The sequence below is a fragment of the Eschrichtius robustus genome, chromosome 12, assembly GCF_028021215.1.
Source record: "Eschrichtius robustus isolate mEscRob2 chromosome 12, mEscRob2.pri, whole genome shotgun sequence".
In the NCBI taxonomy this organism is placed as follows: domain Eukaryota; kingdom Metazoa; phylum Chordata; class Mammalia; order Artiodactyla; family Eschrichtiidae; genus Eschrichtius; species Eschrichtius robustus.
In genome coordinates, this window is record NC_090835.1 from 86,032,005 (window position 1) to 86,045,303 (window position 13,299).

General features: G+C 39.5%; 1 protein-coding gene and 1 pseudogene across 1 annotated transcript; both read right to left on the bottom strand.

The window, feature by feature from the left end:
• Positions 1-1,100: 1,100 nt before the first annotated feature.
• On the bottom strand, positions 1,101-2,027 carry LOC137773810 (olfactory receptor 1M1-like; annotated as a pseudogene).
• Positions 2,028-7,853: 5,826 nt separating this feature from the next.
• OR12D2 (olfactory receptor family 12 subfamily D member 2) lies at positions 7,854-13,012 on the bottom strand. Its single transcript, XM_068559211.1, is given in 2 exon segments — positions 7,854-8,854; positions 13,009-13,012. Coding segments are annotated over 2 exon segments (1,005 nt in total).
• Positions 13,013-13,299: the final 287 nt, after the last annotated feature.

Here is a 13,299-nt window from a genome sequence, read left to right on the forward strand (position 1 = left end):
ATTGATAAAAGTTGATAATTAATGCTCAAGTGATTTAATTCTTTGAACATATTTTGTTTTCATGTTTTGAATTTATTTGTAGCTGTTGTACAATCTTTGTGGATTCCTACATCTGGGCCACATCAAGTTCAGTTTTTATTGACTTCCTTTTCTTTTGAATATTGATAAGATTTTCCCATGTATTTGTATGACTAATAATTCCTTGTCTGAATACAGATCACTGTGGAAACTCTGGATTCTGTCATCTTCTTCTTCAGAAGATTAGTTTTTGTTCTAGCAGACATTTCAAGTCACGGAGGATCATCTTGAACTTGAGTAGGCTTGGTTTTATGCTTTGGTAGTATGGATTTGTGGAAAGCCCAAGGTGTCACTCTCTTGTGTGACATGACTCAGCTTCCAAATTCTCTCTTCCTGGTGGGCACAGTCAGGGCTTTGGCTTTAGCCTGTGTTTGACCAGGTCTAGAGTAGACCTTACTCAAAGATGTGGTTTTTACTCTTAACGCTTAGACTTTAAGAGTGGTAGGTTGATAACAAGGATATTAATGAGGTGTTAACAGGCTGTCCCCCATTTAGCAGGGCCAGAACAGCACACTTTCCTGGTACTGCTCTTCCCCAAGCCCTGCTCTTCTTCTAGTGTTTATTTTATTTCAATTCTGTAGAAGCTTCTTTCTCAAAGGGTCTTTCCATTCACATGTACAACCTGGAAATCAGTCACAGCTACAACATCTGCCCCCAAATGTAATTTTGGGGTGTCCTCTGCACAGATCTCTCTTCTCTTATGCCTATCCTACAACTTTCAGTTGCTTCAGGTGCCCCAGGTTTCCCAAATTCTGATTTCTGCTTTCTTAGGTCAGTGGGATTGCCCATGTGTTGATTCACAACCTTGGGAATTCCCCAGGTGAAATTCAAAACTGGCCCCTATACATGGAGGGCAAGGAGAGACCTTGAACCTAGTTCTCCTGATTTCTATTTCAGGAGTTTTCTTTCCAGTAGATTATGTAATGCTCTGTGAAAATCTTGATGTTAATTGGTGCACTTTGTAAATGTGGTGGTGAAGTGGAGAGAGATTTTTCCCAAATGCTTGTTTATGGGGGTTATCCCTAATCCCAAGAACTCTCCATACCCAGAATCCTTTTCAGTGAACTCTTCACATCCTTATTTATCAGACTATAAATAAAGGGGTTGAGAGTCGGAGTTACCAGGGTATACATGACAGCAGCAACCAGCTCCCCAGAGATGTGAGAAGTTGGGACTTCCGGTAGGTGGCAAAGACTGTGCCGTAGAAGAGAATGAACATGGAGAGGTGCGAGCTGCATGTGGCCAGGGCTTTCTTTTTACCCTGTGCTGATGGGACCCTAGCTACAGCAAGGAAAATATGGGCATAAGAACTTATGATGCAGAGGAGAGGGCTGATTCCGAAAAGTCCTGTCAGAACCATCAATAGTTCCTCATTGAGGTGGGTATCAGAGCAGGAAAGCCGTAAGAGTGGGCTGAAATCACAAAAAAAAGTGGGGAATCTCTAGATTAGTATAGAATGACAGTCAGGTTAGCAACAAGGTTTGGATGAAAGAGTCTGAGTGGTCCACTCCCCATGACACACCCACCAGCAGTCCACATCAGCAAGGAGTCATTAGGAGTGGATAGTGTAGAGGATGGCAGATGGCAGCATAGTGGTCAATAGCCATGGCAGTCAAAAGCAGGCTGTCCATATCAGCAAAAAGTGGAAAGAAATATAATTGGGCCACCCCCTCAGAAAAAGAGATCAATCCATTGCTGGTACACAAAGCCTCCAGCATTTTGGGGGCTGTTTTGGTAGTGAAGCAGAGGTCCACCCGGGAGAGCTGGCTAAGGAAGAAGTACATGGGGGTGTGGAGGTGGATGTCAGCACCAATAGTCAGCAGAAGTGGCAAGTTGCCTAAGAGACTCAGCAAGTAGAGGGCCAGGAAGAGACCAAAGAGGAGCTGTTGTGTGTCTGGGTCACTGGACAGCCCTGAGAGGACAAAGTCAGAGTTCTTGCTACAGTTCATTCTGCCATCTTGATGTGCTACAAGAAAAGAGTCAGCATGAGGAGGATTCACTCACTGTTAGCTACAGGTAGATGGAACCTTGGATCCTGTCTATTGGCAATGGGTTTTCCATATGACACCAATATGAGGAATGGATAAAAAACTAAAATAGCAATGAGGACAAGAGTTGGACTTCATAAAAGGTGGTCAAAGTAAGGAGGCATAAAGGCAAGAGAATGAGAAACAACAGAGACTTCCTGGAGTTATTAAAGTGTAAAGGAGTTTTCTTAATTAAACTTTGTATGATTGATGGTTTAACTACTTGTTCGTGAATCTGTTTTCTTCATAAGACTACCAGTCTTTCAAAGCAGAGGCTGCATCTCAGTACTTAGCTTAGTGCTTGGCATATAGCAGGGGTCCAGTAAATGCTCCTACCCACCTACACAGTCACTATTCTAGTTCAGGGTATTGTTGATTGACTGGAGAACGGTTATCCTCCTAACTGTTTTAACATGGATCTTGCCCCATCCAATACATTCTCCATACTGTGTCAGCAATATCTTTTCAAAAAAAGAAAATCTCATCATGTCACTTCTTTGTTTAAAAATGGGTCTCCATATTTTAGAGAGTAATCCCTTGACAGTTGTTTCATTTGCAAATATTTTCTCCCATTCTGAGTGTTGTCTTTTTGTTTTGTTTGTGGTTTTCTTTGTTGTGCAAAAGCTTTTAAGTTTAATTAGATCCCATTTGTTTTTTTGCTTGTTTGTTTTTATTTTCATTTCTCTAGGAGGTGGATCAAAAAAGATCTTGCCGTGATTTATGTCAGAGAGTGTTCTGCCTATGTTTTCCTCTAAGAGTTTTATAGTATCTGACCTTACATTTAGGTTTTTAATCCATTTTGAGTATATACAAACAGCTCATGCAGCTCAAAATCCAAAAAACAAATAACCCAATGGAAAAATAGGCAGAAGATCTAAATAGACATTTCTCCAAAGAAGACATAGAGATGGCCAAAAAGCACATGAAAAAATGCTCAGCAACACTAATTATTAGAGAAATGCAAATCAAAACTACAGTGAGGTATCACCTCACACTGGTCAGAATGACCATCATCAAAAAAAACTGTAAACAATAAATGCTGGAGAGGGTGTGGAGAAAAAGCAACCCTCCTACATTGCTGGTGAGAATGTAAATTGGTGCAGCCACTATGGAAAACAGTACGGAGGTTCCTCAATAAACTAAAAATAGAGTTGCCATATGATCTAGCAATTCCACTTCTGGGCATATACTCAGACAAACCTATGATTTGAAAAGATACGTGCACCCATATGATCATAGCAGCACTATTTACAATAGCCAAGACATAGAAACAACCTAAATGTCCATCAACAGAGGAATGGATAAAGAAGATGTGGTATATGTATATACAATGGAATATTACTCAGCCATTAAAAAATGAAATGATGCTATTTGTAGCAACATGGATGGACCTAGAGATTATCATACTAAGTGAAGTACGTCAGAAAGATAAAGACAAATACCATACGATATCACTTATATGTGGAATCTAAAAATATAACACAAGTGAATACATCTATGAAACAGAAACAGACTCACAGAGATAGAGAACAAACTTGTGGGAGTTCCCTGGTGGTCCATTAGTTAGGGCTCGGTGCTTTCACTGCCGTGGCCTGGGTTCAATCCCTGGTCAGGGAACTATGATCCTGCAAAAAAAAAAAAAAAAGAAGATACTTGCAGTTGCCAAGGAGGAGGGGGAAAGGGAGGAGAAGGGAGAGGGGATGGGGGAGGGAAGTACTGAGAGTTTAGGATTAGCAAAGCAAACTATTATATATAGGATGGATAAAGAGAAAAATCCTACTGTATAGCCCAGGGAACTTATTCAATATCCTGTGATAAACCATAATGAAAAGAATAGGAAAAAGAATATATGCAAAACTGAGTCATTATGCTGTACAGCAGAAATTAACACAACATTGTAAATCAACTATACTTCAATAAAATTTTTTTTTAAATGGGTCTCTAGGAAACCATCGCTATTATGAAAAATACCCTGCCATGTCTTACAAAGCTCATTTGTTTTTTTTTTGTTTGTTTGTTTGTTTATTTTTATTTATTTATTTATTTTTGGCTGCGTTGGGTCTTCGTTGCTGCGTGCGGGCTTTCTCTAGTTGCAGCGAGCGGGGTTGCTCTTTGTTGCGGTGTGCAGTCTTCTCATTGTGGTGGCTTCTCTTTTTGTGGAGCCCCGGCTCTAGGCACGCGGGCTTTAGTAGTTGTGGCTTGCAGGCTCAGTAATTGTGGCTCGCGGGCTCTAGAGCGCAGGCTCAGTAGTTGTGGCACACGGGCTTAGTTGCTCCGCGGCATGTGAGATCTTCCCCGACCAGGGCTCAAACCCGTGTACCCTGCATTGGCAGGTGGATTCTTAACAACTGTGCCACCAGAGAAGTCCCAGCTCCTCTGGTTTTGACCTCAAGGTGTCTCACCAGCTTCATCTTGCACCACAGTCCACTCATCATCTGCTCCCCAGAAACACTGGCTGCACTGCATTCCCTTATATGCACCACGTTCATTCTCTTCGCTCTCAGTCAGCTCTTGCTCATCCTTCTAAGCTCAGATCTATTGGTGACTTTCTAGCTCTTTTTTTTTTTTTTGGCCATACCACGTGGCATGGCGGATTTTAGTTCCCCGACCAGGGATCGAACCTTGACTTTTGCCTTGACTCCTCTCTTGAACCCACTTCAATCACGCTTTTGCCCTTATCATTCCACTGAATTCCCTCTTGTCAATGTCAAAGTTCAATTCTCAGTCCTTAAGTTACTTGACCTCTCAATAAGACTTAACACAGTTGATTCTTCTTTTCTTACCTCAAACACTTTAAAAAAATATTCTTGCTTTCAGGATACCCACCATGCTCTCCTGGGTTTCCAGTGCAGAATCCTGTTCAGTCTCCTTGGCTGGTTACTGCTCTTCCTCCTTATTATTCATTATTGTACCTCTCCTCTTCTCTACCTTCCAGTTCTGTGCCTTATATATATCTATAAACAGATAACTCTTAAATTATACCTTCAATTTCAACTTATTTTCTTAACTCTAGACTTGTATATTTAACCTCCAACTAGACATTTCTACAGTAGCAGTTTTACCATTTGAGATATTTTCTTACAGCTGGCATACGGCTTCGGAAACAGATTCACAAATCAAATAGACTTTCAACATTATATAGTCCACCAAGTGCAGAACTTGAACTCTCTATAGTCCACTTAAAACTGATCTCATTTCTCCATTTGCCAAATGACATTTTCAATATTTATCTCTGGGTTCCTTAATCTCTGCTCCATAAATGATGACCTTAGAAATATCCATTCTATCCAATGTTATTGGTGGGTAGATGGAACAGAACAAAAGAATCCAGGGCCTTGGAATACATTGATGAGACCAGGTAAAGATAATGCAGTTTAGGAGATGAGCATTATCAATCTTCATCTCTCTTCGGACCAGAAAGAGTTTGGCTTCAGAAGAAATCTTTTTGGCCTTGGAGACTCAGTTCCCAGAGTTACTCGTTGGTGAAAATCCTGGAGGAATTTTCCATTGAGAAAATTTCCTATAGCTAGAGTTGAGGAATAAAATCAACAGCTAAGGGGCTTCCCTTGTGGTGCAGTGGTTAAGAATCCACCCGCCAATGCAGGGGACATGGGTTCGAGCCCTGGTCCAGGTAGATCCCACATGCCGCGGAGCAACTAAGCCCGTGAGCCACAGCAGCTGAGCCCGCATGCTGCAACAAGAGAAGCCACCACAATGAGCCTGGTCACCGCAACAAAGAGTAGCCCCCGCTGGCCACAACTAGAGAAAGCCCTCATGCAACAACGAAAACCCAACACAGCCAAAAATAAAAATAAATAAATGTATTTAAAAAAATAAAATCAACAACTAAGCAGAAGCCTAACATTGATTTGGAAGCAAAATTAGAAAGATTTCTTAAAACTCACAACTTCTTTCTAGTCACTGCCCTGTCTCCTTAAGTAAGAATAGCTTGAAGAGACTGACATACAGCCATAACATTTTATATGTGTCCTTTTACTTCTATTGTTCAGAGAACTTTTGTCATAAAAATATATTGAAGTTTATCAAATTATTTTCATACCTCTATTGATAAAGTCATCTCAGTTGAGACCTGAAACATTATTAAACAGAGTCAACGCTTCCCTGTTGTGTTCTTCCCTATTTCTGAACCACAGAATAATGCAGTTTAATTAAATAAGTGTTTAACCTTCTGTGTTTGGGTGATAGCGTGTTATGCAGCAATAGGTAACCAAAGCCCATGGGCTCCTCTATAGTTTACAGCCTCCACCTAGGTTAGATTATATAAAAAATTCTTATCAACAGAAATTCTGGTCTGAGACAGTTCAGGGTAGAAGATGCCTTCTCCACACACACATTCTTTTCTAAACAAAACTGGAATTGAGGGACCAAAGAAGGTAGAGTTGGAAGATAGAAGAAGCATGTGAGTAAGGTTAGAGCCAAATTCTTTGGGTTTGCAAAAGGGAATGTAAAAAATTTGAACAGTCCATCCATGAGCTCAAAATATCCTTTTATAGTTTTATCTGTCTGTATCTCTATTTTATTTATTTATTTATTTATTGGCTGCACTGCCCGGCTTATAGGATCTTAGTTCACCAACGAAGGATTGAATCTGGGCCCTCGGCAGTGAAAGTGCGGAGTCCTAACCACTGGAATGCTGGGGAATTCTGTATATCTAAATAGTTGTAAATGCTGGCACCCACTGTTGTTTTAGGTCCAGCAGCACTTCTAGGAACTTAGAAAGTGAGGAAAATAGTAATTCTTGTCTATTAGCTCCAAAAATACTTTAGCAATTAATATTTAATAGCTTTCACTTAGTATAAGTTTGGCGACTGGTAAGGAAAACAAGACAAAATTTTGATAAATTCTTCATATTATACCACATTACAATCTGTGAAAATAAGTATAGAAATCAAAAAACAAAATAAATAAAAAGGAAGAGTTTTGAAACTCACTTTTTCCATGGCCAAAAATTGAGGGGAAAATAACCTACTGATGAGCTGGAAAGGTATTCCTGAGACTTTTTTCAAGCTGCCTTCACTTCTAGCAATATTTACGGTAACCTTTGACAGTTTGTCCAAAGATTTTATTGACTTATAAAACCTCTTAGGAGTCAGAGTTCACAAAACTCTTTAGATAAAACACTGGTGACTTTATCTCTGTTAATTAGTGCTCAAATCATTACTTGTTTTAATTACTTACTTGCTTCCCTGCTTGGGGAAAAAGAAATCATGACATACTACTTAAAAATTTTCTTTAACTCATATGTGAGTTAACATTTACTTTTCCAGTTGAGTAACCATGGCCCTAAATTCAAATCCTTAAAATATAACAGCATAATAATTTTATTGTTCACATAATAATATGTTAACTTACAGGGAACACACAGATAAAAGGCCTAAATACTATCCAACTACACAATGTATAGGTAATTGAGGCAAATTTGTATATCTGATTTTTCAAGAACACAAAAGAATACATAACAAATCAGTTTCATCAACTGATATCCCCCAAACAAATTCAACATTAAGATTCCATGGAGAGTGTCCTATTTGTTCAAGTTTCCCTTATATTACCTAAGAATGCATTGTTTAACACATCTAGACTGGACTTTCCCATTTACTTTTCCTTTATACAGTTCCCTCTGTTTTACAAATAGTGAACAATTTGAGACGCAGTATAATTTCACATCTCAACTTTCTCATTGCCTTTTTAGTTATGCCTCAGAAGAGTTCTCTAGATTTCTTCAGGTCAGAGCCTCCTTCCGATCACCCTCCTCAAGGCCCCCTTTACTGCCTTGTTCCTCAAAGTATAGATCAGTGGATTTAGTACAGGAGTCACCACACTGTACATAATGGCAATGATCCAGTCCTGGTCCATGGAGCTACCTGAGGCAGGATGAATATAAGTGAAAACAACAGGAGCATAGAAGAGAACAACTACCATGAAGTGGGACGCACAAGTGGACAGTGCTTTATGAAACATGCTGCAAGAATGCGTCTTGAAGAAAAGATAGAAAATAATGTAGAAATAGGAGAGAAGTGTTAGAAAGAATGGGCCCATGGCAACGGTCCCCGTGACATTACTGAGCAGCCACTGGTTGAGCTCAATGTTCCCACAGGCCAACTCCAGCAATGGCTTAACATCACAGAAGAAATGATGGATATGACTGGATCCACAGAAGTTTAAGCGAGAGGTCATTATTGAGTGCAGCAGGGCATGGAAAAAACCAATGATCCAGATAGTGATAACCATCTGGGTACAGACCTGATGATTCATGATAAGAGTGTAACGAAGTGGTTTGCAGATAGCCACAAAGCGGTCAAAGGCCATCACGGGCAACAACATGGCCTCTGTGCTGCCCAGGAAGTGGAAGAATTGAAGCTGGATTATGCATCCCAAGAAAGAAATTGCTTTGTGTGTAGAGAGGAAGTTCTCCAGCATCTTTGGCAGTGTCACCATGGAGGAGCAGATATCTAGACATGACAGGTTTCCCAGAAAGAAATACATAGGAGAATGGAGTCTTGGATCAGAGATGACAATCATCAGGATGGCTCCATTCCCAACCACACTGACAAAGTAAATTGTAAGAAAAACAACAAAGAGAAAAGGCTGCAGTTCCTAGATGTCTATCATTCCCAGGAGAAGAAATTCAGTGATTGAAGTTTGGTTCAACGTCACTTTAAAAAAAAGACAAAATAATATGTGGAACACTATTTTTAATGAGAACCAGTCCTTCCAGCCCAGGATTTCTTGCCGAGACAAAAATGTTTTAAGGAATAGTGCTGCTGTTCTCTACAATCCCAATCTCAGAGGTGGTGCTGTATTTGGGCCATTAGATAGTTAAAATATTAAGGCTACCTGTCTCTTATGGACTATAAGTCAATCATTTTTTTCTTTACCAGATCAGTCATTAATGTTTTTCTTTCTCCCAGTAACTTAGAAGACATTGCAGCCTCCTATATTATCTGGCTGTGAACTTCTACATTCTGGTAAAACTTTCCTTTCATCTTCCTAAGTTAACTCTAACAGGAGGCAACTTTTTAAGTAGTCCACCACACTGCTATCTCTAGACCTAACAAGCCATCTTAAGGATTTTAACTTTAGAAAAATAGACAGGGATAAACTCATTACAACAATAAAGTTTTTTTTTTTTAAATCAAAATGCTCTTTAAAATAATAGTAATAGCTTTTCCTCATCTTAGACTGTTAATGGCGCTAGTGGCGTTCTTATACTGATCCCTTTCTGACCCCCACCCTTGGAAATGTCATAAAGCCTTACTGGGGTAAGAAATAAGACCACATTAATCAGATATTACCCAGAGATATATTTGAAATTTTATTACTGCTATATGTGATGATGAGCTTAGTTTTATCCTATGATCTGAGCCTTATATTTTCTCAAAACAGGATCCTTAAAATACTACTTTGATGACAAATGTTATTGTGCTTCTACTCTCTAGTTGCCCTGGGACTCTTTTTCATTTCCCAAATTGCCAAATCCCTGGATAAGAAAAATTCTTTCTCAGATGGGCTCACCACTTCCTTATTTAACCTTATACTGTCCTCTCTTTGAAGTATGTATGGCTTCAACCCCCTTAAAATCTTGTCTTTTCTTATGATCTGTTTTCTGAAGTGTTTTTTTTTTATTTTGCCTCCATAAACTTGCTCTTCAAATATTAAGAAATATTCGACCCCAAGTGAAATTCACCTTCTTTACTTCTAGTTCCAACAATGTGTCACTGGCCATCAGGTTATCTTTTATGACACCACAAGTCTGTCTGCTTTATATCAGCTCTCTCCAAAATGGTCACAAATTTCCATTTTCTCTCATTTGAAAATTGTGTTTTCTCTTTTGACTTTTCTATCAAATAAAATTCTTGTTTTCTACTAAAAGAATGCATTAATTTTCATTTCATTCACAGGATTGAAATAATAGTCTTTTCTTCAGTGACTGCTAAAACTCTTGAGGAATTGTAAGTAAGTTAGTGATAATGAAGTTTGATATTTGCACTATTTACTGAAAGGCAGGAAACCTTTTGAATCTCTTTTCCTCCATTATTTGCAAAGTACATGGCTTTTATTTTTCTTCAGGTACCCTGACAAAAGCAGACACAACTAATGAAATAGCTTCCTCTTTGTTATTTTTATTGTTCTTTTTATTTACAGATGCAATGAATTGGCTCTTGCATATTAGGAGGGAAGAAACAAGGGTGTGTGGGAAACTTACAAATGTGAGAGGCACTGAGAGAAAAATAAGAACGGTAAGGAAATTTGAATAGACATGCAGATATTGGAGAGTGTCCTATAACAGGGAAATAGTTCAGTTTTGAGAAATCACTGAGGGCAGAAGAAAAAATGATCTGATGTGACTAGAGTAAAAAAGAGAATGAACTGGGAAACACTTTGAGGGATTCTAGACTTTATACCTGAAAGAAAATTTGAGAAAATTATCTAATCTCTACTACACATCCATAAAGGGCTGTTTCAAGCAACTCAGAGTAGCTTTTTTTTTTTGATAGCCATGTATATTTTGTGTATTTAAATGATTTTATCACCATGGTTTAAAGTAAAAATGATATGCCAAATATCATTTTGGTTTTCTGACCCACAGAACAATATTATAAAAATTCATTTGGGGATAAGCAAAACAAAACAAAACACACACAACTTTTCCTAACTTTTAAAGAAAATTAGCAGTTAGATTCCTCTGTACTAAATGATTTCTTTCACTGTGGTGTCAGTATCTAGCCATTAAAGATTCAATCTGAAGAATGTCTAGAGAAACAAGCATGCTGAATGAGGAATGTGACGTGACAATACAACTGTGGAAGTAAAGTGCTTTCATAATCCACAGACACAATAAAGAGTCTATCATAAGACAGGAAATCAACTTTAAATACTGGGTATTTAATTTTAATACTAGCAAGCAGACAGATCACTCACTAACAGAAACTATGGTCAACTTCCCAGCCTGTCTTCTATTTTATTCTCTTACCTGATTGAGTGTTCAGATTCATAGGTAAGAAGGCTTTTAAGGTTGACACTCTTAGTGATTATAAACAGTAGAAAAATATTTGAAAGGATAGTTCATATTGGGATTTCAGGATAAGCTCTTTGTTTTCAAAAGTCTTCTCCTCTCTTTCTGAAAATTTGCCTGCCTTTTTATGGGTCACATATCTCTAGACAAAAAAAATCCTGAGGGAGAATGTCTCCTGGGTGCTGAAAAGAACTGTAAGAAGAAACAGAATGTTTTTCACACATACAACATGATGAGGTAGGCTTGGGGAATTCCTATTTGGTTTTTTTCATTCTTCCTATTTTCTTTCTTTACTGTTTTTGTCTGAGTTTCAGAACCATGGACAGCAATAGGATTTTGGTTGCTATTCAGTGTCCTTTCATTTCCTAGGACAGAAGTATATATTCACTTTCTCATCTTGGAAATCATCTTGGAGAATACTCTGGTGTAGATGGTGAAAAGAAAATTGGTAACAAGAGTTAACGAATGGGAGTCACATAAAGCACCATGTCAGGGTGAGGTGCTCCTTTGATCTCTCCCCGTCAATCTATAACCAGTAAAACATCCACAACTCAACAAAGGTGCCTCTGCCCAACACACCAGGATGTCAGAGAATCCCACACATCTGTACATCTAAAGGAGGGTGGATGGAACACATAAAGGAGGCCAAACTGAGGAATAGCAGAGGTGGTGCTTACAATCCCAGCACTCCCCTACCCCACTGGCCACAGCAGCTGATCACAAAGCCCCAGAGAGCCCAGTAGTAGCAGGTGGTGCACGTGACTCTGACCTCCCAGCCACAGTGGCACTCAGAGCCAAAGTAAACGGGCAGAAGCAGTGGAGTCTGTGACCCCATCCCTCCAGCTGTGGAGGCACCCATGACTTGGGCCCCCACCCAAAATGGCAGCTCCTGCACACCCCACAACACTGGAAATGACAGAGGCACCTGTGACCCTACCTCTCTGATAATACCTACCTCTCTGATAATACACGGCAGATAATGAACGGGAAAGGGGAATGGACCTAACTTTTACTGAGTGCCCATTGTGAGTCAGGCACGTGTACTACCTCAACAGGTAGTTGTGAGGTAGTACAACTAACAATTGTTGTCAGTGCAATATCCTTTGCCCATCTTTCTATTAATTTTTCATTTTTGTTGCTTTGCAGGAGTTCCTTGTTATTTAATGTTGCAAATATTATACAAAGATAACACTATTGTGTGCTCATTGTATGTAAGTTATTGTTCTGAGTTCTTTACATGTATCAGATTATTTAATTCCTACAAAAGCCCAATGAAGGAGGTACTAAAATCATATAGCACAAGAAAACCAAGGCTCCAAGGATTGAAGCAAATTTCCAAGTCTATAGCAATAAATTGTGAATCTAGGATTCAACGTGAGGCTCTCTAGTTTTAGAGAAAACTGTAATGTTTTAAAATATTACCCATTCTTGGTTCCAGGTTAAGATGGTGGAGTAGGAAGATTCTGAGCTCACCTCCTCCCATGGACACACCAAAACTACAACTACATGTAGAACAGCTATCTCTGAAAACAACCTAAAGACTAGCAGAACAGATTTTCTACAACTAAGGATATAAAAAAAAGGCCACATCGAGATGTATAGGAGGCACAGAGATGCGGTCTTGTCAGAAACCACACCCTGGTGTGGTAACCGACAACTAGAAGGGATACCACAACCTCAGAGGTCCCCCATGATGAACGAGGGGTCCAAGCCCCATGTTGTGCTCCCCAGCCCAGGGGACAGGCACTGGGAAGACAAACCCCCATAATGTCTAGCTTTGAAAACCAGAGGATCTTATGTCCAGGAGAGCTGGAGGACTGTGGGAAACCAAGACTCCATCCTTGAAAGGCTCACATACAAACTCACCCATTCTGGGTTTCAGCACAGAGGCAGTAGCTTGAAAAGTTCCTAGGACATACAAGAAGGAGATTCACTGATTACTTTTAAGGCATGAGCCAGAGGGACAAAGATCCAGTGTAACTTTCTCTGGGGACAGAGTGCTGGTGGGCACCAATGTCTTTCACTCATTTTTTTTTTTTTGGCCGCGCCCAATGGCTTGCAGGGTCTTCGTTCCCTGACCAGTGATCAACTCTGTGCCCCCTGCAATGGAAGCCCGGAGTCCTAAACACTGGACGCCAAGGAATTCCCTGTTTTTCA